This window comes from Dermochelys coriacea, chromosome 8 (assembly GCF_009764565.3).
Source record: "Dermochelys coriacea isolate rDerCor1 chromosome 8, rDerCor1.pri.v4, whole genome shotgun sequence".
Classification (NCBI taxonomy): Eukaryota; Metazoa; Chordata; order Testudines; family Dermochelyidae; genus Dermochelys; species Dermochelys coriacea.
In genome coordinates, this window is record NC_050075.1 from 14,664,930 (window position 1) to 14,692,657 (window position 27,728).

The 27,728-nt window shown below is 40.2% G+C and overlaps 1 protein-coding gene across 6 annotated transcripts; it reads right to left on the reverse strand.

The window, feature by feature from the left end:
- Positions 1 to 27,105, reverse strand: MEIKIN (meiotic kinetochore factor). 6 transcript variants are annotated; one of them, XM_043520598.1, is made up of 15 exons: positions 26,941 to 27,105; positions 26,526 to 26,710; positions 23,750 to 23,837; positions 23,376 to 23,454; positions 22,176 to 22,236; positions 19,691 to 19,819; positions 17,540 to 17,659; positions 17,245 to 17,284; positions 16,589 to 16,653; positions 14,656 to 14,750; positions 13,371 to 13,499; positions 6,434 to 6,517; positions 5,141 to 5,266; positions 4,606 to 4,762; positions 1 to 450 (listed from the first exon to the last, which is right to left on the reverse strand). In XM_043520598.1, the coding sequence occupies exons 1-15, from the start codon at positions 26,970 to 26,972 to the stop codon at positions 404 to 406; spliced, it is 1,437 nt and encodes a 478-aa protein (XP_043376533.1). In that variant the 5' UTR covers positions 26,973 to 27,105; the 3' UTR covers positions 1 to 403. The 6 variants fall into 6 exon arrangements, with proteins under 6 accessions (XP_043376533.1, XP_043376535.1, XP_043376534.1 ...); XM_043520597.1 differs by having other exon boundaries at positions 271 to 450; positions 17,540 to 17,734; XM_043520600.1 differs by lacking the exon at positions 4,606 to 4,762.
- Positions 27,106 to 27,728: the final 623 nt, after the last annotated feature.

The window sequence follows — 27,728 nt, forward strand, 5'->3', positions numbered from 1 at the left end:
TTTTAAAGTTTTCATAATTTTCTTTATAAATATTAGCAAGTTGGCATATCAATCCAAATGTTTCTATTTCATACAATTTAATCACCCATCCCTCCATGCATATTCTTTCAATTAATTAAATATAGATTAACTGACTATATGGTACACCTACAGAACACTGCCCGAGTTGAAATATTACTTATTTGTACAATTTTTTTAAACCAATTAAGAACTTCCTGCAAGGCATGCATGAACATGCTATTTCAAATGCCTCAACAACTGACATCTGTAGATAATGAACTACACTATACAATGCAAGTTACACTTCTGTGAGCCTCCTCTTCTATATTGTGATCATATACTTCTGCCCCTTACAGAGGGACCTTTAATTCTTTCATTTGACTCCTGAAGAAAACCAAAGAGCTCATCCATGGTCACTGTAGACCCAGTTTTTGGTACTTGTAATAACATCTGAAAAATAATGTAAAGGTAAAAATTTATCATATGTGTAAAAACTCTAAAATATATCAGTCTAAAATTCTTTAGTTAGTCTGTGGCATAACTGGTATGTATAGTCAGCCCTCTGCTGAGTGGTAGCAGATACCAAGGCCTTACAGGTCAGCTTCCCGTTAGAGGAGAAATCAGCAATGCAAAGTTTGGGTATATTCTTAATACAACTTGTTTCTTTTACATTATATATCCCTGCCCTTGACAGAGGTGGTCACAGCATGCAGGCAATCCCCTCTTTTAAAAATCTCAGCCAAAACAGATTCCCAGGAAGCAACTGTTTCAAGAGCTGACTAGTTAGAAAGATTAAGAAACAGAGCAAACTCTCTTTTACTTCTTGCCACGGCTCCTCTAAAAAGAAATGTCAAAAAGTATTTCTTCAGAGAAAGAACAGTACTCTCACTAATAATGAGACCTTGTAAGACTATGTGCAACTGCGCCATCTGGTGACCCTCAGGATAACAGTATTTAAAATTTGTGCAGCTATTTGTTCTGCAGACATTTTCCCCCTAAAAGTTACAGATCGGAAGTACTGTCCTTATCCTGCTCTTATTAGTAAGTGGCTATTATCTACATACAATAAAGTATTTCTCAGTGATTGCCAGTATATGCAGAAATGTATATGCGTGACAGTTACATGGAAATGAATTTCAGGATATGGTTCTAGGAATTCTTTAGGTGTACCCATGTTTCTGATAGCTTAACAAGACAAATGACTGAAAAGACATGCTTACAGCGAGCTAACAGTATTTTGAGTTTAATACCTTAAGTTTGCCTTTTACATACTTACCAGAGGACTGAACCTGGTGCCATTCTGCGCACAGAATACCCCAAACGAATTGACATCTACTCTACAGAACTATGATCAGATCCTCCACAAGTGAAATTTAAAGGGGGTGAAGAAGGATCATAGAAATAGATGAAGTGAAAGTAGACAGTATATAGAGAGGGGGAAATATATGCAGAAAGAGGAACAAAAACAAATGGGATTTAAACATTTTTGAACAGCTATTAGAAATTTGACAGATTAAATACCAATACCATAAGTTTGTAGTAAATATTAGTTTCACTTAATGTATTAAATGTAACAATTATGTAAAGTTAAATATCAGTCTCTAAAACTTTTAAGTTAATAGGAGCTCTTAAGTGCTCAGTACTTTTGAGAACCTAGGTTTAAACATTCAGTTCTCCAAGTCTTATGTACAGCACAGTACTTTCTCAAAAAGAGGAGTTTTCCAATGCAGTGTTAATAATTTGAAACATTTCAATAGAGGAGTTCTATAACATGCCAGAGCTACAATATGAAAAAACAGGATAATCTGTTCACGGAAAGTAAGGTATTATGGGAAATGTACGTATGAGGCTCAATTCTACAAGATACTGAACACACTGACCCAAATCCAGGAAAACTTAGGCACATGCTTAATTTTAAACATAAGCACATTTCCATTGAAATCAGTGCAATTAGTCACACATGGTTAATTTTAAGCATACGTTAATGCCCTAACTTCAATCGTAATATTCTTATGCTTGATGTTAAGCATGTCTTTGCTGGGCTAGGGCTAGAGTGCTCAGTCCATTGCAGGATCAAGCCCACTGTAAGATAGCCAAGAACCACTAATTTCTACCACCTCCCCCCCAGGAAGGTCAAATGTGTTTATAATGGGGGATATTTTAAAAAGATTTCACGAGTCTACTTGTGACCTGATCAGAATTTGATTTCAGATTTCAAGGTAAAGGCTACATGCAAACCCAGCCTACCACCTTGCTAATGCTTCTGCTATGAGAAAGAGCTCAAAAAACCAGAACAGCGAAGAAGCTCAGAATTCCGCTTCTGCTCATGAATAAGCAGTTTGTAATGCTTTATAAATGTGTACATCTTGATTTAGAATTGGATCACATTATGTTTTACAAGTGTCCCATTATTCCTGAACCAATGTTTATTTTAGTTACTAACAGTTATTTTGGAATAGGTTCTACATTTTTCTAATGCCACTGTCCACAAGATGAAAAGAGAACACTTTCTTGTCACTGTATTCCTATATCTATAGAGCTATGTAGCTATTGATAATTGACACATTTTTAAAAGCACTTAGCCTATATTCTAGATGATCTATGTATTCTTTTAACATGGTAAAATGTAAACAATATACTTTGCATTAAGAACGTCCATGAGCCATTTTGTGCTAGTGTCTCGTCTCTGGGTTAAAACTAAATAATGCCATAGTCTAAATGGCCAACTAGCTATAATTAGTTTTTCTGAAAAACTGCTTGAAAGAAATAACACATTCTTAAAACTAGAAGAATGACTGAAACTTAACTACTAAGTAGAGACATGCCATCCAGTGGCATGCCAAGAAATCTGAAAATGAAAAGTTTACAGTATTAGTGAGACCAATACTGGAATACTACATCCAGTTCTGGTGTTCATGTTTTAAACAGGATGTTGGAAAAATAGGGAAGGGAGCCACAAAAATTGTTTGTTGGCTGGAGAAAATGCTGTTGAGGGGGAAACCATTCATCCTATCAGAAAGGATTCTGAGAGGTGACTTGATTACAGTGTATAAGTACCTTCATGGTGAGAAAATACCAGTTACTTAAGAGCACTAATCTAGCAGGGAAAAGGCAAAACAAGAACCAGTGGCTGAAAGCTGAAACCAGACAAATTCAAATGAGAAATAAGGCACAAATATTTAACAGGGAGGACAATGAACCATTGGAACAAACTATAAGGGAAGTGGTGGATGCGCCATCTTGTAAAAGTCTCCAAAATAAAGACTGGATGCCTTTCTGGAAGGTCTGATTTATTCAAACAAGTTATAGGACTCAATACAGGGATTAACACTGAGTGAAATATAACTTCTTGTCATATACAGGAAGTCAGATTAGATAATGTAATGGTCCCTTCTGGCTGTAAAATATAAAATGCAAACAAATAGTATAATTAGGTACAAATAAGATATGACAATTTACTTAAATTCTCAAATCTATTTTTGAAAGAATTTTCAGTGTAATTTCTAAAGAAGTTAAAATGAACATGTGTGGGGTCCCTATGAGTTTATCATACCTTTGAAGATAGACCAGACAAAACCAAGTGCCTCCAAATACTCATTCTGCTTCAGAAATATCTTCACAATTCTCTAAAGTTCATGCTTATGGTATTTTTGTATCAAAACATATTTTGAGAAATAGGGTGTTGAATAGATTATTAAATTAAGCAGCTGAAGTACCAGATTTAAATTCAGAACAACATGCCTGTAAGAGATATTACTATTTGAATTAAAGGTAGCACCTAGGAACTCCAGTCTAGGATCAGGGCCTAAGAACCACACAGACTACAGACAACTGTTCCTACACTAGAGTGTTTATGGTCTAGGTGTTCGACAAGATAACAACTGGGATAGAAGAGGAAGATGCAACAAAATGGGCAATCTTTAGCAGAAAACTAAAAGCCTCAGCTGGCCACTAGCCTAACCAATGCCAGAGTATGATTTGTCAGCATCATGGCAAGGGTGGGTTTTAAGGAAGGATTTAGAAAAGATATCGTGGCAGCTTCATAAATATTGACATGGAGTTTTATTCCCAACCATAGGGCAGCATGGGCCCAAAGCCCAGAGGTACCTGAAGCATCAGAAAAGTGGGTAAATGAAACTGTTATCATTGGAAAAACAAAGGTGTGGTAGAGGACCAATGCCTTGATAAGTTGTGTAGGTCCAATTTTAACGCCTTCTTCCTGTCCGTTTTGGGGTGAGAAGTACCCATGAGGACCCATGTGATCTCTGTGGACAAGCAAATGCAAAAACTGCAATTATCTGTGGCCCTTGCATGGAGGACTGGGTCCAGTTAGAGTTTCTTGAACCCTCTCCCTATAATGTACGGTGATTTCACTACACAGGTGTGAAAGGTGTTTCATTTGGGAAGCTCAATAAAATGACAGAGCTTTCCTCTTCGAATCTTACGGAGAATGTCAATACTTCTCTGTTGCACCACTTTATTATAATTTTTCCATCTCTCAGATGCAGGGGTGTGTGTTTTTTTTTTTAAAAGAAACTACAACTCCCATGCTCAAGCAAGTATTTCTATCATTTGCATATGAAACAATTTTCTATATTCTGTTACCTTCAGGTATTCCTTCAGGGGAATGCAATGTGTTTCTGTTTACTGGAGTTCGGTGAACCATGGAGACCTTAAGCCCCGGTGACGTTTTAATAATAGAGCAGATTTCTTTGTTTTGTGTATTTGATTTCTTGTTTTGTGTTTCTTTGTTGTGCAGAGACTGAAAAGAAGAGTGAAGCAACTCCAGTTATATAATAGCTATTGGCATGTAAATGATCTTCTCACACACCTTCTTTAAGGGAAGGTCTTGATATCAGTAGGAGTTTGTACAAAGAGAGGGAGGAATAGAGCCATTAGACATCACAGATATCAAGGATATTACTACAGAATATTAAACTTAAATTACTCTTGTACGTTTAATGAAATATTATAGCAACAGTTCTAAAAATATTCAAGACACTTAAAGTCAAGCATTTAAATATTTTTATCATTAAGTTCTAGTCAACTGTGTATATTATTATAATACTCTTAATGCATTCTATCATGAAACTATTAGGCTAGGGCTAAAAATTAAAAATATATATCTCAAGATTACAACCTGATAAATTTTTTCTTCTGAACTCAAAGATGCAGGAGCAATTTCTTCTGAGTTTACATATGGACCCGTTGAATTTAGGAATAAGTCTTCATCAAAAGAGGCCTTGTGTACTGGTGACAAGTTAAACTACACCTCAACCAAAATATAAGCAATATCAGTAATATGTACTTAAAATTCAGCTGATTTATTGGTAAGGTAATAAACAAAACTAAATTCAAATTGGCTAGCTCCTAAGTGAGAGATGGCCTGTATTGAGAGAACTCCCAAATCATTGAAGAGTCAGTCACCTTGGGCAAATCATTTAGGATATGTCTTACACTGCAGCTGGAAGGGAGTCTCCCAGCCCAGTCAGACAGACTTGCCATAGAGGGGCTCATGGTAGTGCACTGAAAACAACAGTGTGGATGTTGTGGCATTGAAAAAAGCTCAGGCTAGCCTTCTGGGCTCAAACCCACCCAATCTCCTGGGTCTGAGTGAAGGTGGCTAGCCCAAGCCTCAGCCAGTGCCACAACATCCTTGATGCTATTTTTAGCATGCTAGCGCAAGCGCAGTCTGTATCAGGGCTGGGAATCTCCCTCCCAGCTGCAGTGTAGAAATCTTTATGCTCTGATTTAGTATCTGCATGTATAAAATGGGAATAATGTTAATATGTCTCTCACATGGCTGGTTAGGGTTAATAAATTTGAGTTTCCAAAGCAGGTTCAACAGAAAAAGCTTGATGTATTATAACAACACACAATACTGGAGAGAGCCAGTACATCTTCCTTCTGAATAATTTGGTTCCATATTATGGAGCCTTCCTATTGAAGGAGCATCTCTCTAAAACTGTGCAGTTTATGTCTGAATTCATCTCATGTGTCCTGCACAAAGATAAAAACTAATGCATTAATCTAAGGAATTAAAGGTTTTTAAAATACAATTTAAATATGGGTGGCATTTGTTTTTAACAAACATTTCTGAAATAATATGTTGGTGCAAATAAAGCTGTAAGGTGTTCATTTAACTATATAAAATCATTTTAAAAATCAAACATTCAATATTAACAAGTAGGTATTCTAAGAAACATCCAGTTTCTTAGATTCTTGGATTTGCTGCACAATTGTTTGTAACTTAAAAATGTGTCACAAATCAGGTAATTGCATGCATAAGTAAGGCGTACAAATTGTACATCTAATTTATTCCTAAACAGTCTCAATTTATAAAAAAGATTAACCATCAACTTTAACTCTTTCAACTGTTTTACCATATTAAAAAAAAGATAGTACCCACTAGTGTTTTGTATATTCATCTCACCTCTAATTCTTCTGGCTGAAAGTATGCTGTGCTTGTTAGCAATTGTCTATTTTTTTCTGCGATCAATACTTTAGAATTCATTTCCTATTTAGAAATACAAGAGAGCATGTAAACATCAAAAATATTCTTGGCAATTTCCTTCATTCGTAATTTGGGGTCCTATTCTATTCCCTTTGTACAAAATGGTACATTCTGGGATTCTATTAAAATTTTAAGAAACTGATCTAAAAGGTAAAGTTACAGTTTATCCTACATTTACGTTACTTTTGTTCTTGTATTCTTTAAATGAAGGCATGGAATCAGTTTACTGCAGCATAAAGGGACGAGAGGTTACTCCTCAAGCCCACCCTCAATGGATAGATTAGACACTTCTTCCCTGTCTAGTGATCTGATAGCAATTATATCTCTTCCCTAGATTCTCCAAATCATTCTGAATTAGGAAACAAGATAGAAGGTACTAGTTGTCAGTGACACTAATTTGTTTTGTCTCCAAAGCAATCCACTTCATATCCACCCACAACATTCAGAATTAATTTAGTTTAATGTATTTGTCCTTGAGGGAATCCGATCATTTTTAAAAATCCAGACTTGTGACTTATTTTGATTTTCTGCAACCATAGGAATTCCACTTCATATGAATTCTGCCATATTAATTCTGCAGCCACTTACTGCGGAAGGTGAAAAGTCCTCTGAACATGTATTATTCAGGCTTTCAGTTTTGAGTGAGGCATAATTCAGAAAGTCTGATTTGTTTCGGAATTTAATAGTTGGAAGAGCCTAAACATACTGAAGAAAGAGGAAACATACAATACACAAAGTGATCCAAAAACCAGCATTTGGAGGCCCGAGGCTGATGTTAAGTCATTTTTAGGGTCTCCCCCACACTTTGTTTTTGTGAATCAAACTCAGTATGGAAGAAAGGGGGGAAGATAACAGAAAATGTGGAAATGGTGGAAGTGCTAATGACTTTTTTTGTTTCAGTTTTCACCAAAAAGGTTAGTAGTGATCAGACATCTAACACAGTGAAAGCCAGTGAAAATGAGATAGGAACTGAGGCTAAAAAGGGGGGAAAGTTAAAAATGACTTGGACAAGTTAGATGTCTTTTAGTCTGCAGGGCTTGAAGACATACATCGTAGAATACTCAAGGAGCTATCCAAACCATTAGTGATCATATCTGAAAACTCATGGAAAATGGGAGAGATTCCAGAGAACTGGAAGCAGGCAACTATAGTAACCATCTATAAAAAGGGAATTAAGGACAACCTGGAGAATTACAGACCAGTCAGCTCAACTTCAGTATCCAGAAAGAGAATGGAGCTAATCATCAAGCAATCAATTTCTAGACACCTAGAAGATAAGGTGATAAGTAATAGTCAACATGGATTTGTCAAGAACAAATCATTTCAAACTACCCTAATAGCTTTCTTTGACAGGGTAACAAGTCTTGTGCATAGGGGGTCAGTGGTAGATGCAATAGATCTTGACTTTCGTAAGGCTTTTGATATGGTCTCACATGACCTCCTCATAAACTAGGAAAATATAGCCTAGATGGAGCTATTATCAGGTGGGTGCATAACTGGTTAGAAAACCATTTCCAGAAAGTAGTTATCAGTGGTTCACAGTCAAGCTGGAAGGGCATATTAAGTGGTTCCTGGAGGGATAGGTCCTGGGTCCAGTTCTGTTCAATATCTTCATAAATGATTTGGATAATGGCATAGAGTACACTTACAAAGTTTGTGAATGATAGCAAGCTGTGAGCAGTTGCAAGTGCTTTGGAGGTTAGGATTCAAAATGATATGCAGGAACTGGAGAAATGGTCTGAAGTAAATAGGATGAAATTCAATAAGGACAAATGCAAAGTATTCCATTTAGGAAGAAACAATTACATACATAACAAAATAGGAAGTGTCTTCCTAGGAAGGAGTGCTGCAGAAAGGGATCTGGGGGTTGTAGTGGATCACAAGCTAAATATGAGTCAGTGTAACACTGTCAAAAAGCAAAACAAAACAAACATTCTAGGAAGTATCAACACAAGAGCGTTGTAAGCAAGATACAAGAAATAATTCCTCCACTCTACTCTGTACTCATAAGGCCTCAGCTGGAGTATTGTGTCCAGTTCTATGTGCCACATTTCAGGAAAGATGTGGACAAATTAGAGAGTCCAGATGAGAACCATAAAAATGATTAAAGTCTAGAAAACATGACTTGTGAGGAAAGATTGAAAGAATTGGGTTTGTTTAACATGGAGAAGAGAAGACTGAGGGAGGGGGACATAACGGTTTTTAAGTACATAAAAGATTGTAACAAGGAGGAGGGTGAAAAATTGTTCTCCGTAACCTCTGACAGGACAGGACAAGAAGCAATGGGCTTAAATTGCAGCAAGAGAGGTTTAGGTTAGACTTTAGGAAAAACTTCATAAAAGTCAGGATAGTTAAGCACCGGAACAAATTGCCTGGAGAGGCTGTGGAATCTCCATCACTGGAGATTTTTAAGAACACAGACAAATACCTGTCAGGAATCGTCTAATTATTACTTAGTCCTGCCTTGAGTGCAGAGAATGGGATTAGATGACATACTGAGATTCCTTCCAGTCGTACACTTAAATGATTTTACATACATTTTTTGCCTATTTCTTTTCAAAAGCCATGAAAAAGGTAGAGATCTGAGAAAGCGACCAACTATTTTTGCTGCCGCTCCTCAGGCTAAATTTTTCCAAGTTCCCCAAACTCTTTGCTGTGTTTTATATGCTAGAGATATCTTCATGAAGCATGCAGGGTAGTTTTCATTCCCAGGGATGTTCCCATTTCATTTAGATTGTTTTATAGCTAAGGCTACGATTTTGTCAGGGATATTTTTAGTAAAAAAAGTCACTGACAGGTCATGGGCAAAAAACAAAATCACGGAAGCCGTGGCTTTTACTAAAAACATCCCTGACAAAATGGGGAGGGAGGAGGGTCCAGCATCCTGCCCCTGTCCCACAGCAGCTGGGAGCTGCAGAGACCCCACTGTCTAGTGGCTGGGAGGGGTTGCCCTGCGAGACTGGAGCTGGGGGCCCCCAATTCCCTGTAGGGAGGGCCTGCTAGCGATGGAGACTGAGGAACTGCAGAGGACCCTCTGCCTCCAAGCAGCTCCAGTGTCTGGGAGCTGCAGGGAGCCCAGGGCCCTCTGCCCCCAAGCAGCTCCAGTGTCTGGGAGCTGCAAGGAGCCCGTGGCCACTGAGCAGCTCTGGGGTTCCTCTGCTGCCGCTGCTGGCAACTGGGAGCTGCGGTGGGGCCCTAGCTACTTGGGGCAGCTGGGCAGCTCAGGGGTCGCCAGTGGCTGTGGCAGCTGGCCAGTTGCAGGACGTCCCACCACTGTGCGAGGGTCCCCTGCCGCTCGCGGAGGCTGATCAGTTGCGGGGCCCCCAGAGTCACTGAGGTCGCTGGAAGTCATGGAATTCCATGACATAATCTTAGCTTTACTTATAGTGTCCGAGACAGACACGTTGCATGCAGCAGATTTGCTTTGTTCCAAAGCATCACAGCACTGGCCTAACTCTTCTCCCATTGAATTCCATTCTAATTTCTACTGCTGCACAAGACACACAATCCTCAAGGCCATACAACAGGCCTTCCCGCAGCTCCCATTGGCCAGGAACAGCGAACTGAGGCAACTGGGAGCTGCGGGCAGCCCTGTCTGTGGACGGTCAATATACACAAACTGTCTTGCGGCCCACAAGTGGATTACCCTGCCTGGCTGCGTGCGGCCCGTGGGCCGCAGGTTGCCCACCACTGGTCTAGACCAAGCTTTTTGTTAGAATTCCTAACTGTTGCACTACCAATGATCAAAGCACTAGTGTAGACCAGCTGCTGGCATCTTTACTACATACTCTAACACTATTCGGAGCAGGTGGTGAAGATGCCACTTGGCATTCTACACTAGCACTCCGCCTACTGTTAGTGAAAGAATGGAGATGTTAACCAACCAGAAGCTTAGTATACACAAGACCAAAATGAGTATAACATGCTCTAACCAGATTCATTTTCAGCAATATAGGGCCTGATCCTGCATGCCTTGTGCACTCAGGACACTTATGCTTCAATGAGCGTTCTGGGTGTACAAGGAAGGCTGAAAATGGACTATCTATTGTCTATAAAAAGAAAAGGAGTACTTGTGGCACCTTAGAGACTAACAAATTTATTAGAGCATAAGCTTTCGTGAGCTACAGCTCACTTCATCGGATGCATTTGGTGGAAAAAACAGAGGAGAGATTTATATACACACACACAGAGAACATGAAACAATGGGTTTATCATACACACTGTAAGGAGAGTGATCGCTTAAGATAAGCCATCACCAACAGCAGGGGGGGGAAAGGAGGAAAACCTTTCATGGTGACAAGCAGGTAGGCTAATTCCAGCAGTTAACAAGAATATCAGAGGAACAGTGGGGGGTGGGGTGGGAGGGAGAAATACCATGGGGAAATAGTTTTACTTTGTGTAATGACTCATCCATTCCCAGTCTCTATTCAAGCCTAAGTTAATTGTATCCAGTTTGCAAATTAATTCCAATTCAGCAGTCTCTCGTTGGAGTCTGTTTTTGAAGCTTTTTTGTTGAAGTATAGCCACTCTTAGGTCTGTGATCGAGTGACCAGAGAGATTGAAGTGTTCTCCAACTGGTTTTTGAATGTTATAATTCTTGACGTCTGATTTGTGTCCATTCATTCTTTTACGTAGAGACTGTCCAGTTTGGCCAATGTACATGGCAGAGGGGCATTGCTGGCACATGATGGCATATATCACATTGGTAGATGCGCAGGTGAACGAGCCTCTGATAGTGTGGCTGATGTGATTAGGCCCTATGATGGTATCCCCTGAATAGATATGTGGACAGAGTTGGCAACGGGCTTTGTTGCAAGGATAGGTTCCTGGGTTAGTGGTTCTGTTGTGTGGTGTGTGGTTGCTGGTGAGTATTTGCTTCAGATTGGGGGGCTGTCTGTAAGCAAGGACTGGTCTGTCTCCCAAGATCTGAGAGAGCGATGGCTCGTCCTTCAGGATAGGTTGTAGATCCTTGATGATGCGTTGGAGAGGTTTTAGTTGGGGGCTGAAGGTGATGGCTAGTGGCGTTCTGTTGTTTTCTTTGTTGGGCCTGTCCTGTAGTAGGTGACTTCTGGGTACTCTTCTGGCTCTGTCAATCTGTTTCTTCACTTCAGCAGGTGGGTATTGTAGTTGTAGGAATGCATGATAGAGATCTTGTAGGTGTTTGTCTCTGTCTGAGGGGTTGGAGCAAATGCGGTTATATCGTAGCGCTTGGCTGTAGACAATGGATCGAGTGGTATGATCTGGATGAAAGCTAGAGGCATGTAGGTAGGAATAGCGGTCAGTAGGTTTCCGATATAGGGTGGTGTTTATGTGACCATCGCTTATTAGCACCGTAGTGTCCAGGAAGTGGATCTCTTGTGTGGACTGGTCCAGGCTGAGGTTGATGGTGGTATGGAAACTGTTGAAATCATGGTGGAATTCCTCAAGAGCTTCTTTTCCATGGGTCCAGATGATGAAGATGTCATCAATGTAGCGCAAGTAGAGTAGGGGCATTAGGGGACGAGAGCTGAGGAAGCGTTGTTCTAAGTCAGCCATAAAAATGTTGGCATACTGTGGGGCCATGCGGGTACCCATCGCAGTGCCGCTGATTTGAAGGTATACATTGTCACCAAATGTGAAATAGTTATGGGTCAGGACAAAGTCACAAAGTTCTGCCACCAGGTTAGCCGTGACAGTATCGGGGATACTGTTCCTGACGGCTTGTAGTCCATCTTTGTGTGGAATGTTGGTGTAGAGGGCTTCTACATCCATAGTGGCTAGGATGGTGTTTTTAGGAAGATCACCAATGGACTGTAGTTTCCTCAGGAAATCAGTGGTGTCTCGAAGATAGCTGGGAGTGCTGGTAACGAAGGGCCTGAGGAGGGAGTCTACATAGCCAGACAATCCTGCTGTCAGGGTGCCAATGCCTGAGATGATGGGGCGTCCAGGATTTCCAGGTTTATGGATCTTGGGTAGCAGATAGAATATCCCAGGTCGGGGTTCTAGGGGTGTGTCTGTGCGGATTTGTTCTTGTGCTTTTTGCCAAGTGCCTATATTACTCTTAGAGTGGAATCCCGTGACCTTTAGGTTGAGTCATCTGCTTACAACTCCCGTTTACCAACCATGTTTCCTCAACAGGTCCAACTGGACTTGGACCCTGCTATAGACTTCCCTTTTGGAGTTGTGAACAGTAAAAGCTTCAAAAACAGACTCCAACGAGAGACTGCTGAATTGGAATTAATTTGCAAACTGGATACAATTAACTTAGGCTTGAATAGAGACTGGGAATGGATGAGTCATTACACAAAGAAACTATTTCCCCATGGTATTTCTCCCTCCCACCCCACCCCCCACTGTTCCTCTGATATTCTTGTTAACTGCTGGAATTAGCCTACCAGCTTGTCACCATGAAAGGTTTTCCTCCTTTCCCCCCCCCTGCTGTTGGTGATGGCTTATCTTAAGTGATCACTCTCCTTACAGTGTGTATGATAAACCCATTGTTTCATGTTCTCTGTGTGTGTGTATATAAATCTCTCCTCTGTTTTTTCCACCAAATGCATCCGATGAAGTGAGCTGTAGCTCACGAAAGCTTATGCTCTAATAAATTTGTTAGTCTCTAAGGTGCCACAAGTACTCCTTTTCTTTTTGCGAATACAGACTAACACGGCTGCTACTCTGATATCTATTGTCTATGTAAATGTAAGCCTAACTTTCACTGCTTCAAAGTGAATATATACTCAATTTGCCTGATATTGATCGAGATTGCAGCTTTGTATCAACCTTCACAGCTTCCATCATTGCCCAGTGGAATTCTTTTATCTGTGGGAACTCCTCATTTTAAGCCTCCATGGGTAAACAGCACAGTAGAAATGCTTACCATCTCAATGTCTGGTTCTGCAGGAGATGCAAGCTGATGGCATGAAGATGTCTCACTTGTTAACAGGCTGCTGAATTTTACTTTTTTCCGGCACTTCATGTTTTTAGAATTAGCATTTTGGTTATCAAGCTATAATGAGATGAACAATTATATTTCGTATTATAAAATGGACCCCATTGTCACCATCTGAAATGCCAGACAAAAGGATAGCACAATAATACATCGATTCTTAAGAGTCAGATTATTGCCTTACACCACGCTCCTAGATCTAGTTATTAAGCACAGTTAAACTGACCAATGTATGCAGTAGCACCTAGCCACCCAATCAGGGCTGCGGGTTCTGTTGCACTAGACACTGCGTGCATGCATGCGCGCGCACGCATGCACACACACACTCACTCACTCCCTGCCTCAAAATGCACACAAATCTAGTATTACTCCCTGCCAAGGTTCCAGAGTGACCCCTCACTCAGTCTCTCCAGAGGCTTGCCAAGTGCCTATATTACTCTTAGAGTGGAATCCCGTGACCTTTAGGTTGAGTCATCTGCTTACAACTCCCGTTTACCAACCATGTTTCCTCAACAGGTCCAACTGGACTTGGACCCTGCTATAGACTTCCCTTTTGGAGTTGTGAACAGTAGGTAGATGCAGTGACATGGAACAGTTTCTTCAAAACCAAGCATTATTTATCCATAGGAACACAGCAATCACAGTGAAAGGGGATAAAACAAGATATCTACATGCCTTACCTAAGCTTAAGATTTCCCTCAAATTTGGGTAGGCCTACTTATCCTGCCTGCTCCCCCCTTTCTCTGGAAGCCAGCTTACAGTCTCTGCAGACTGTCTCTGCCTCTCAGCTTCAGGTCTGAGGCTTTTAACAGTGTCCACTTTCTAAAAGCCCTTACTCTGTCCCAAGATAGAGATGGTAGTGCCTCCTTTGGATAGACAAAGAACAACAAAAGGTTTTTACACCTGTATTGTCAGTTAAGCACCAGTAATCAGGGTGGTCTAAAGCCATTGTCTTTGGATTCTTACAGATGTGCAAAAATCACCCAGGACTGAATTGATTCTTTGCACCCATGTAACAGTCAGCAAGCTAGAACACCTAAAAGATACAGCTATCTCCCAGGTTCTTTACACTTACCATTACCAGAGGCCTGCAAAAATAATTGCCTTCAAAAACATTTAGGAAACATGGCCCGTCAAAATATTACACTTTTTTAGTTCTCCTAGTGATATATGTTTTAAAATTACAACAAGGTATATTAATCACTAAAACCCTCACCTGTCTCTTTGGTCTTGCCCGTAATGAAGAGAATGTACTCCTTTTTATATCCAGAGTTTTCTCCATAGTAGATGCAATTTTACACGTTTGTTTTCCTGTTATGAAAACAATTGGTTTATTGGAGAAAAGGAGCATAGATGCTCTCCATCCCTACATTGTAAATTATCCCTTGAAAGAGATAATCACAGATCATGCCACAAAATCCATATGCAGAGTTTACTTCTCTTGCTCCCTGATTTTGCTCTATTCCTGGTTCAGTGCTTGGTGGGAGAAGTTTAAAGTGCTTTTCCTGCTCACCTGTCTCCCTACTGCTCCCTCTGCTGCTGCCCAGCTTTGCACAAAAACCACAAAGCAGAGAGCAAACACTATATAAGTCAGGAAGCAGCCTCTGATGGGGTCTGCCTGTGCTGATATTTTCAGCTCAAATTAACCAGAAAAAAAAGTAAGCAATTTTTTGGATCGTGGCCAAAACTGCAAAATTAGTTAGAATTCATTCAGAATTTGATCTATCAGGAGCCACTCATGATATTAATAGGAGCCTTCACAATACCACAAACAAAATAAAAAAAAACAAGACTCAAAATATAAGAATTAGCAGTCTAGTACCTGGCTAAATTAAACTTTTTTTATCCATAGGGGAAAGGTAAGAAATTGCCTTTTTCATTGGACACTATGTGATTAACTGGTATACAGAGGGGGTTTGGTTTCCTGTAACAGTTGACTGGGTGTTCTGGATGAAACCTAGTTCTTATGGAAGGGGTTTTAACAAAGAGGTTCCTTTCCCCCTCCCTTCTCCTGCTCATAGCAAAGCTCAGGCTTTGAGAGCTAATGGGTCAGTCACAAGCCTGGTTCTAATAGGGAGACCTGGGCTGTAAGTTTCATAAAAAAGATAATGGAAGTTTCTATGGTTTTGGTTATAGAAGAGATTTACTAGCAGCAAGTATAGTCAATGGCAAGTGATGGGACACCAGATTGGGAGGGCTCTGAGTTACTACAGAGAATTCTTTCCCAGATGTCTGGCTGGTGGGTCTTGCCCACATGCTCAGGGTCTAACTGACTGCCATATTTGGGGTCAGGAAGAATTTTCTTCTGAATCAGATTGGCAGAGACCCTGGTGCGGGGTCACCTTCCCCTGCAGCATGGGGCACTGATCACTTGCAAATTTAAAGTAGTTTAAAAGGTGGATTCTCTACAATTTGAAGTCTTTAAATCATGATTAGAGGACTTCAGTAACTCAACCAGAGGTTATGGATCTATTACAGGATAGGTGGGTGAGGTTCTGTGGTCTGCAATGTGCAGACTGTCAAACTAGGTGATCATGATGGTCCCTTCTAATCTTAAAGTCTATTAAAAACAGAACATTTTACTTTTAATAGACCTTCTTAGCTTCTTTTCTGAGATTTAAGAACTATATAGTTTAGATTTTTTTTAAAAGCACTTAACCTCAGTGCTACTTGTCGCTGCCAGAGGTTAAATACAGTGAAAAATAAAAGCAAGAAACTGCTTCTCACCTACCCCCTGCCAATAAGACCAACAAGTCAAACCCCTTTCCCCACCAGTATTAGCTCTTATGAGCCCTTTCCTTCCAGTACACTCAGTCTTTATATTCCCTAAAATAATCCTTCCTGCATGCTGAGATCTCTCAAACCACACTGAAGTCACCGGCAGAGGAGATTAGGTGGCAATTTAATGTAAGCAGTTATCCAATTAAGTGTGATACCAAGACTTGCTGTCTTGAATAGCAATGTTCCTTATTAGTTTTCTGCAAGGTAGAGGGCTAGGCTGTCACTAGGTTGAGAGGATCTAGTAAGACAGAATTCTTTGGGAATCAGCGTAACTGGTAGCAGACTCCAAATAAGTTTAAAGTGGAATAAAAAAAATCTAATAGACTACTAATTTGCAAGTAATACAACTATTTTAGGCCATGCTTTACCTGCTACAACTGTTGAAACATTCATCAATTCAGAAGAATCTTTATTGCATTTTGATGGTGACTCTCTGATAATAACAAAATGAAAATTCTGTTATAAGTATCTTAAAATTTAGACAGCAAAATAATTACGGAAAACTAATTATACAATAGCTCTAAACTTTCCTCTTCATTTTCATCAAAGCAGCTTAGGAGTTCAATTACATTTTTTCTAATGTAATTTTTCACTCAAAATAGCCGATCAAATGATTCAAATACCTACAGTTTATCAAATCAAGTAGATTAAGAATATGAAGGGATTTTATAATTTAAAGACTACAGAAAGCAAAAAGAAGTCACTGAAATCAAGTACTATATAGTGAAATATATCCAGAAGACTACCGAAAAATTTAGGTAGTGTCTAGTGGAGCCTTTTAAAATCCAAGAAGGTTGCTTGTTTTAGTCGACATTTGTCTCAACCCTTCAAACACTTACTCACCCACTTATCTTAATTGATCGGTCCCACTTAAACCAGTGGGGCTGCTCAGAGTGAAATCAAGCAGGGGCACAAGTATTTGTAGATCAGGACATTAATTTGCATATACGGGAAAAAATAAGGATACATGTGCGCTTTGTAGGTTTATTAAAAATTAAGTCAAATTCTCTGCTTTACAGATTACCTCCCAACGTACTGGTCTTGATGACCCTCTGATATGGCCTCTAAAAGACAAGAAAGTTTAAATTTAAAGATAGCTATGAAAGGTAGAGGATATCCTGCTACATATTAATATTTATATAAAGTGTATTATAAACATGAATATTATCTTGAGGTGCTATTCACTATAGTGCAGAAGGGCCTTTCCAATGAATTAACTAAAGCATAGAGACTTACAAGTTCTTTCTAGAGTGAACTCTATTTAGTTTTAAATTAAGTGAAATAAGCATTTGAAATAATTTAATATAAAAATGAGTTACCTAATATCTCTGAAAGATTTGAAAGCTGCAGCATCTTATCTATGGTCACTGCTTTGCTGGTGTCCAGGAGAGTAGAATTCTTATATTTGAGAAATTCCTCAGGATTGGAATTATTTCTGTCTGAACACAGAAGATACAGTTGGAAGTTGCCTTTCACTCTATAGTTAATTCCTTTACCAAATGTATAATGTAGACCTGTGATGTTTGAAAGATAAGTCCCTCATTTAGGGTGAAATGCATTGTGAGAGGTCCTCTGCTATCTGTTGCAGCCAATCTCTTCCCTACATACCTTGCAGAAGCAAAAACCCATAATTTATTTTCTTGTTTTTCAATATAAATCACAGCTGAAATCTCTGATGCAATATAGTAGGTCAGCGTACACTGCAAATGCAATTTTTAACCAAGGATCTCGAAGCATTTAAAACATTAGGCCTAGATTGTCAAAAGGCACAATCTGTAGGCCTATTCTGGCCAATAGCACTAGAACAACATGAATTCATGCCCACAAAACAAAGGTCAGACTTCTGAACATTTAAAGCTAAGGTCTGTGGAAAGGCAGAACAAGTCTTTAACTGGATAGTCAATACCAAGTATGATTAACAGTCCAACAGATTTTTTTTCGTGCATCAAGGCAACATGCAGTGTCTATGATATAGGGAACAGGATGCACCAGAACTAGGGGGATCTTTCAGCATTTACATTGCTCCATGTTTAAATGTTCAGTGTCTTTATTTTGTTATCCAATGCTGACACCTGTCAGAGTGGACATCCTTAAAGGAGTACATATACATAGAAAAGGAAAGTTTTGTTGCATATGTTAAAATGTTTTTCTATTGTATGCAAGTTCAAAATATCTTTCTCTTTGATTTTTTTAAAATTCTAACTTTACCTGTTTTAGTCCCTAATTAAACATTATGAACTTTAAAATCGGCAAAGAATCCTGTGGCACCTTATAGACTAACAGACACATTAGAGCATGAGCTTTCGTGGGTGAATACCCACTTGGTTGGATGCATATAGTGGAAATTTCCAAAGGCAGGTATCAGAGACTTCAAAGAGAAACTGCTGAGCTTCCTCTGATATTCTTGTTAACTGCTGGAATTAGCCTACCTGCTTGTCACCATGGAAGGTTTTCCTCCTTCCCCCCCCTGCTGTTGGTGATGGCTTATCTTAAGTGATCACTCTCCTTACAGTGTGTATGATAAACCCATTGTTTCATGTTCTCTGTGTGTGTGTATATAAATCTCTCCTCTGTTTTTTTCCACCAAATGCATCCGATGAAGTGAGCTGTAGCTCACGAAAGCTTATGCTCTAATAAATTTGTTAGTCTCTAAGGTGCCACAAGTCCTCCTTTTCTTTTTGCGAATACAGACTAACACGGCTGCTACTCTGAAACCTGTGCTGAGCTTCTGTTCATTTGCAAATTTGACATCAGCAGCTCAGGATTAAACAAAGACTGACTGGCTCGCCAACTACAAAAGCAGTTTCTCCTCCTTTGGTGTTCACACCTCAACTGCTAGAAGAGGGCCTCATCCTCCCTAATTGAACTAACCTCATTATTCCTAGCTCAATTCTTGCTTGCATATTTATACCTGCCTCCGGAAATTTCCACTACATGCATCCAACCAAGTGGGTATTCACCCACGAAAGCTCATGCTCCAATACGTCTGTTAGTCTATAAGGCGCCACAGGATTCTTTGCCGCTTTTACAGATCCAGACTAACACGGCTACCCCTCTGAAGCATGAACTTTAAAAGAAATCTGGGCTAGATCCTGACCCTATGCTAATTGCTGTGCATTGCTCAGGCCACCCTATCCCAGACACATTTTGGAGGTGGATGGGGAAGTGGCCAGAGCCTGCTGTGCTCAGCTATCTCCAGCTAGTACTAAAGTCCCCAAGGAACCACTTCTGCCAGCCTTTAAAAACTACTTCAAATTATGCATATGGCCAGTCAGCCCTAGATTGGAGGATCAAGCCCCTGTAGATCCTGCAATGAGCAGAGCCTGCCTCAATCCAGAGATCTGACCCAAGGAGTGAAAGATACAAATATTCAGATATAATAGTATAATTAATTATATCCATGTATCTTTCTACACCCATCATATCTTTCTACATCAGGCTGAAAATCCAATTTAAAAATTAAGTTTTACCTAAACTGTCTTCATCCCTGAATATTTCAGGTGATGGGCAACTATTCATGCTATCAGTAGACTCTGTACTGGAATCCATGTCCAAACAGTGCAGTAGAAAGGTAGAGACACCTGTAGGCAGAGTCAATCCTGTAATTTAAGAGGAAAAAATGGTTGAAAGATTGTCAATGGACCATCAGGTGAGGGTATAAATTCTGATCCTGCAATGAGCTAAATATCTTCAATTATTGTGGGTAGTTTTAAAAAACAACATTTTAACACAAAAAAAGTACAAAATAAAACCTGGCTTATGTTGTAAGCCTAGAAACTTTCTTTAAAGAAAGTAGGTATCTCACTCATTTCATGCAAGATTCATTTTAAAAAAAGTGACAAGGTTTGGGCTGCAAGATGCAGACAGATTTGTTTTGAATGTTAAAATCCATCAGAAATGTGGCCATTTGGTATGCCTAGCAGCTTGTCATAAGAATGGTAAGGTCTTTTGGTATTTGGAGAAACTCTTGGTGTGTGCATGAAGTTAGTTATGGATCAACTCATTCATCCTCCTTCTCCAGAGAAAGAACCCTGTAGGTTAGGGTCATCTTAAAGGGGACTCTTATACAAGTTCACACTGCAGCAGAGCTCCCTGTGTAGTCATATATACTGTACTTTAAATGAGATATTAAATCTACAGTAGATCCCTTCTGCCAGGAGTCTAATGGAAGTCTAGTAGAATCTGAATATCCCATGGCACTTTTCAACAAGTAGGGATAGCTCTGATTAACAAGCCTTCACTCAAAATTGTTCTTCTAGCCAAAGGACACAGACCTATTAGAGTAGCTAGGTAATCCTCCCAGTGACATATTTTGGAGACTGGCACAGAGCTTAAACGTGTTATCAATTATCCACCTAAAAACCTCTCTATATAATTAACTCCCAGAAGCAAGCTAGTTACACAAGAGACTCCATTCCCTTGGGTACAGCCAGAGCTGGCGCTAGGCACAAGCAGACTAAACAATTGCTTTTAGGGCCCCAAGCAGCTCAAGGGAGCCCCCTATTTGCTTATTTTGCATTGGGGGATCAAAAATATTCCTGCTTAGGGTCCCCAATGGGCTAGCACTGCCTCTGGGTCACAGCATAATGGCTATCTGCTTAGAACATCCTGTTATATTCAGTTGGCCTTCTTAAGTACACTTAGACTCACCGAAAGGCATTATTCAAGTTCAAGGGTTAGAATTCTATCATACTGTTGTCTGGGACACTTGACTACACCAGAGGTATAACTGAACTGAAGATTGCAACTGGAAAGATTAGGGAAAAATTAGACAAAATATATGAGGGTAGACCACTCTTCCACCTAAACCTCAGATAACTACAGCCAATCTTAAGAGGCCAAGTAATACCTATCATTAAAATGCCAAACCATAACTAACAGGAATACATTCCTATATGCTCCTGGAAAGTTAAGAATACAGAGACAGAGGGCTTTTCTGAGACACGTCGTTGATTTTGTAAGGAAAGTCCTCTTCATAAATGAAGGTAAAATATATTAGCCACTCAGAAGCACTTTGTAAAAAAAGTTGACCAAACGCGTGTTGGAATCAACAGAAGTAGAAACCCAACCTGGATTCAAACAGCGCGTACTTTCTGAATGTAATATGCAGTGCTGTAGCTATGTCAGATATGTCTGGATATTCAAGAGACAAAGTGGGTGAGGGTAATATCTTTTATTGGGCCACCTTCTGTTGGTGAAAGACAAGCTTTCGAGGTCACATAGAGCTCTTTGTCAGGTCTGGGAAAGGTTCTCAAGCCCGTCACAGCTAAATAAAAGAGCAAACAGATAGAAATGTGCTAACTACTTGTGCTAAACTTGTCCAACCCGTTCTCACTTTCAGATGACGTTGTAAACAAGAAGCAGGCAGCATTATCTCCTGTAAATGTAAACAAACTTGTTTGTCTTAGCAATTGGTTGACTAAAAAGTAGGACTGGGTGAACTTGTAGGCTCTAAAGTTTTACATGATTTTGTTTTTGAGTGCAGTTATATAACAACAACAAAAAATCTATATTTGTAAGTTGCACTTTCACGATAAAGAGCTTGCATTATGGTACTTGTATGAGGTGAATTGAAAAATACTGTTTTATCATTTTTACAATGCAAATATTTGTAATACAAATATAATACAACACTTGTATTCTCTGTTATAATTGAAATAAATATATTTGAAAATGTAGAAAAATATTTAATAAATTTCAATTGGTATTCTATTGTTGAACAGTGCGATTAAAACTGCGATCAACTGCGCTTACTTTTTTTTGAGTTAATCGTGTCAGTTAACTCATTTATCAACAGCCCTTCTTTCTGAATGTAGGGCAGTCTGAGCTAGTACAGGAATAAAGTAGAAGTCAAATCTAAGTTGTACTGTAATAGCAATATTTATAGAACTGTCCTTTAATTCCAGTTTTTAAAGTTGTATATATTCTATACATTAATAGCTAAAATGTACTCACCTGAAGTAGTCTCACTGTTTTTCAAACTTTCTTTACTTTCAGAGTTGATATGTAGAGATTCCTAAAATTAACAAGGGAAGATGCAGATAAAAATAGTAACAAATCTAGATCAAGAGATATAATCAGATTTATTCTTTTATTATCAAGGATTCAAAAGAAAAGCTTTGAAAATGACAAATTTATGCAAGAAAGTCACTTAGGTTTACTGACAAGCCAGCACCACATAGCCAATGTAGTTGTATCCTACTATTTTTCATGCATCATTAGCAAAATTGCCATCCGACTTTTTGTTCTGAATCTGCTGTTAGTAAAAGTTGGCTTTATCCTAATTTTATTGCTTGGATAAAGCTTCAATTGAAGGCCTTCTGCAATCAAGGAAAATTCTACATAAGCAAGAAGTGCAAGGCTAGTGCAAATATTTGAAGCAAGAGAACAAAACACACATCTTCTAGTTGACTTTTGCTTAAAAGTAAAACTGATTTGCACAAACATGATGCCGATGCTGTAAAACAAACACAAGTAACTTTATGCACGTAAGTAGTCTTATAGAACTCAAGGGGACTACTTACATCCATAAGGCTGAATGTTTGCACGATCAGGGCCTAGGTATCGAAGTAATTGATGGAAGGTAAATAAGGAACACCCAACTGTAAATTTTACAGTAACATTTGAAGATAATCATTTTACAGTCAGAAGTGATGGGACTTAGTTTATAGGATGTGTTTGAGCTAAAGAGGATTTTGTAGAAAAAGTGGGTTTTTTTTGCTGTAATGACATTATCTAGCTATTATGTAGTACTTCTGATTTGTTAACGCCTTTATGAAGTGCTTTGAGAAGTATTATCCCAGTTTTGCAGATGGAAAAACTGAGGCAGAATCATGACATGACTTGACCAAGATCAGATAGCAGCTAGTTAGTATTTCTGCATGTTTACCAGTTATACATCAGTTTTTGTTCTGGCAACCCACAGTGCAAAAAAAAAAAAAAAGCTATAATGCCAAGTTCAGCCCTAAACAAATGCATGTGACTGCCAATGACTTTGCCGTGAGTAATGCTTTTGTAGAGAAGGGGAGAATTAAACCTATAGTAGACAAAGACTCCATCCCTCCTGCTGCCCCCCCATCTTACTTTCCACCAAATAGTACCATCTAATAAAAATTAAGATTTAGTAAAGGGTGGTGGAGTAGAAAATGTTCATACCCTCAACAGCATAGTGCTTTTTTCCCTGATGTCTTCATTTTCTTCCATACATGTAATTTTCTCATCATTTAATTGATCACTATGTTTGGAAAAAGAACACAGCAAAACAAAGTTTGCACTTGCATTACACATGCTAAAATTTAGCTCATTCTACAATTTTTAAATTTAAAAATTAAATTAGAGCTCATTCTATGGAAGTCCTTAAAAAAACAGCCTTTTAGATGGTGGTCAAATAGTTCAATAGATAACTGCTATCAGAATTTGGTAGGCATCTCTCCAACATTTATCAGACGGTTATGAATTTAGCACAAGCAGCTCTGAAGTTAAGTATTGTAACCGACAGTGGTATATTTTGAATGTGTGTTACTGCAGACCTCTGATCAGATGAACTATTTGTTTTGGTCACTTCAGAGTTTTCTTTGATTTTTGGTAAGGCTTTCCGATTGGGATTTCCGTTCACACCTACAGAAAAATGAATATTTAAATTTAGAACTAAGACTACCATTAGCAAAACTATAAAATTAATCTATAATGGGCACGGTGATTGAAGACAAATGACAAGTTAAAAATCTTAGAGACAGTCATCGATCTTTAATGTTTGCAATATTGGGGTAAAACTCTGAACGAGGATCCTATCTTGCTATTTCTTCCCAGGTGCTTTGTTTGCTCACATACTAATATAATGAGACAAATAGCATACACCATCTGGCTTAAAGAAATACAGCAGGCTGTTCAGAGTATGACAAGTCTCACTGGGTGTGACCCTTTCACAGGAAAACAGAATCAAAATTTTTGGAAGGGACATTTTCTGTGGGGTTTGCAAAAGTTTTGAGTCCAACTAGATTTTAATAACTAACCCATTATAATCTCTGAATTTATAAATCAGAAGTCTTTTAAGTCTTTTTAACAGGGATTGATTATCAATGATAATGTTACATATATCCCTGATACTGAAAACTTAGAAAAATCAACACCACGCTTCATTGCTTGCATCCCAAACATTGCAGTACAATTTGATATAAATAAGTCAATTTTATCACCAAGTTAGCTTTAAACTGTGGATTTTGGGGATATGGGGATGAAACTATTACAAAAAGCTAACAGCCAACATAAATCCTGAAAAATTAGACGTTATAATTTCAGCATTAATAAGGTAAGATGTTATTTTCAGACACATGTAAGGACATTCTTTAATGAATTCATCATTTTAAAGAGGGGTCTGAAGCTTCACCTCCATGCACATTTCTTCCTATTCACAAGGGAGAAAACAGAACTGAGACCAACCACTACATAGCACTCTGCAGCAGCCCCTGGCTGGGACTCCCTGGATTTTGGCATTGGACAGGATTCAGAGACAAGAATCATCCCCTACTAAGCCCCTTCCCTCTGGATGTGTGTAGATGTTTACAGTTTATAAGCATATTAACTCTCTATGGGTCCTCTCCATGACTGCTATCAGTACCTATTCCATTGTACAAGGTGGCTCAGCCAACGGAAACAGCTCCTGCAAATAAGAGTGGGAACCAGCAGAACAGGGTCAAGGCAGAAACCAATCACAGGGTTTTAAAAGCTGCCTTTTAAAGAGAGTGTCTCCTTCTCAAATGGGTGAAACTTGATAATTCTTTTGTAGGAAATGAAACAGCTGATCTTGATAAATCATGATCTGTCCCCATATAAGCAACTCACACAAAGACCTCCAGTTTAAGTTCTATCAGTAGTCAGTGTTTGTGTACACAGATTTTTAAAGTCCCTAAACCCTTTCTGCCAAGTCTCAAAGGAGCCTCTCTTTTCTGAGGATTAGTATGAACTGTTTTTGAAGTGCCTCTCCTTGGTGATTAAGGCTTTTGTCATGTGTTTCAAGAAGGGTCACATCTTGGGTGGCATAGGGAAACAAATTATGTCCCTCCATGGGAAACATCTATGAATAGTAAACAACTATTTTAATCAGTCTAGAAGAGCTATTGATTAAAGGAGAGAGCAAATCAATTCCCAGGTTCACCTCCACCTTGTGACCAAGTCACTGCATCCCCAATTTCCCCACCTGCAAAGTTTTATTAATTATGCTTTCCTACCTGTCAGATAACCCTCCCACAAACACACACTTGAAATGCACTGCCTCTTGCTGCTTGGAATACTCAAAACTCACAAAGACACCCTTTCTTCTCTACAGCCTACTGACCCTTGATGTTAAATACATCAGGAGCACATGACCAGCAAGCGGTTTTTCCTTTTTAAATCCCAAGTAAAATCAACTTCTGTTTACATCAAACAGCAACTTAACATTTGGACTGTCTTAGGGACGATAAGGATGAGCCATTTTTATTCAATGTATAACTGATTTTTTTCTGGTGAGCACAGTACTTCAATGTGCATCTATATTTTGATAGGACTTGGGCCTACATTTTCCCTTTTCTTATTAGCAGTAGAGTCATAACATGAAGGTTACTAGACAAGCAAGATGCAGCGGTGGCCAAGGAATGTTCACAGATGATATCTAGGCCACTCCTTGCACCTCTCAAACTATTAGAGCCTAAAACTGTTGAACCCAATGTGGAACCAAGACCCAGAATGGAGAGGTGAGAAATATGCCTTGAAATCCCACCTGTCAAGCAGGAGGGAAAATTGGCTATTGGCATTTAATGTTATCGAATGGAATGCACCCTGAAGAACAAGAAATCCATTATAGGATATAAAGGGGGGGACGTTAAGGTTCCAGGACTTGAAGTATTCACTGTCTTGGTTTAGCCATCCTTTATTCTGGAAGTAAATTGTTTATATTTAAACAAGAACTCCAAAATGCATATAAAGTCAAATTGGATCTAGAAAGAGGCACATCGCCCTAATTAATGTGGGAAGGGTGAAAAGTAGCAGGTAATACCTCCTCCACAAGTTACGCTGTAACACCACCACAAAGGGGCCTCACTGTGGCTCTAGTAAGGACACATACAACCTCTCCCCCACGCTGCACTACCGGCATCTGGCATGTAAACATCTCTTAATAGGCTTATCCCTCCGCATCTTGATAAGCCCACCCAACCTCAAGCTATATTTTTGCCTATCACACATTGTAGTGGCAGTTAAACCTCTAATGTGCCCATGAACGTTAAAGGAAACTCAGAGGAGGTGACAAGACTGAGTAACAGTTACTACTTTGGGCATGGGACTGGAAGAGGTGGCAGCAGGGCTGGAGAGTGCTGGCTTTTCTGCTGCCTCGGGGACCTGATAGCGCCCCCCTTGGCACGGGGGAGGAGCAGTACACATTCTTCGGTCTCTGTCGGGCATAGGTACGCTGTTTGAACCACTCCATCTTCTTTTCTTTCTCCTCCCAGCAGTGCCTGCAAGCGAGTACGGGGCAGGAGGGAAGAGAATCAGAACAGTCAGGAGGAGCTTTATGTCATCCCCAAAACCTGCTCCAGGGGCAGGGGAACTCCCCTCCTCCTCCCCAAGCCATCCCCTTACCCACCCCAGGGCAACCCCCTCCTCTCCCACCCCAGGGCACTCCCCTTCCCTCCCTCGAGGCCATCCCCCTAGCCCACTTCAGGGACAGGGGCATCCCCCAATTCACCACAGAAGGGACAGCCCCCTCCCCCAGGCCATATTCTACTCAGGCTTCCCTTCCCCAGGGGCAGAAGACGGGGTTCCACACGCCTCCCACCCCAGCAACCACCCCCCCCCCCTGCCCCCCCAGAGCGCTCCCACACACAGGACAAAACGCCCTCCGGCGGCCGTTGAAGAAAGCAGAGCTGGGAAGCTCCTTTATAAGCATGGTCGCTGCCCAATAGGCCAACGCGAACCCCCTCAGTCCCGCCCACAATGCGCCACGCCCCCTCCCCAGCTACCAATCCGCCTCTCGCCACGTGCCACACCCTGCCGGCGGGGCCGTGCTCCGCCCACTTGCGGCCTCGCGCAGCCCCCGCTGCCCAGCCGAGCGCTCTAGCAGTCTCCTTCTAGGTCCCGCCCCCTCCAACCACCCGTCTGTCTTAGATCCAGCCCCCCCCAACACCCCACCTCTCTTAGATCCACCCTCCACCCCAGACAAACCCTTAAATCCAGCCCTCCACCTCCAACAACACACCTGTCCTAGATCCAGCCCCCGAACCCCTAACAACCCCCTCCCCTAGACTCCCCCCACCTAATGCCCTAAAACCCTCCAGTCCTAGATCCAGCCCCCTAACAACCCTCCTCTTCTGAGAACCCCCCACCTAATGCCCTAACAACCCACCTCCCCTAGATCCAGCCCCCCGAACCCCTAACAACCCCCTCCCCTAGACTCCCCCCATCTAATGCCCTAAAACCCTCCTGTCCTAGATCCAGCCCCCTAACAACCCTCCTCTTCTGAGATCCCCCCCAGCT

Bases quoted from the DNA above. Each gene is read 5' to 3' on its own strand.
- MEIKIN (XM_043520597.1), bottom strand. From the start codon at position 26,972: ATGGCCTGGGGGAGGGGGCTGTCCCTTCTGTG. The intron at 26,711-26,940 runs GTGAATTGGGGG...ACTCGCTTGCAG, and splicing joins AGGGGGCTGTCCCTTCTGTG to GCACTGCTGGGAGGAGAAAG. The intron at 19,820-22,175 runs GTGAGTACATTT...CTTAAATTACAG, and splicing joins AAACAGTGAGACTACTTCAG to GATTGACTCTGCCTACAGGT.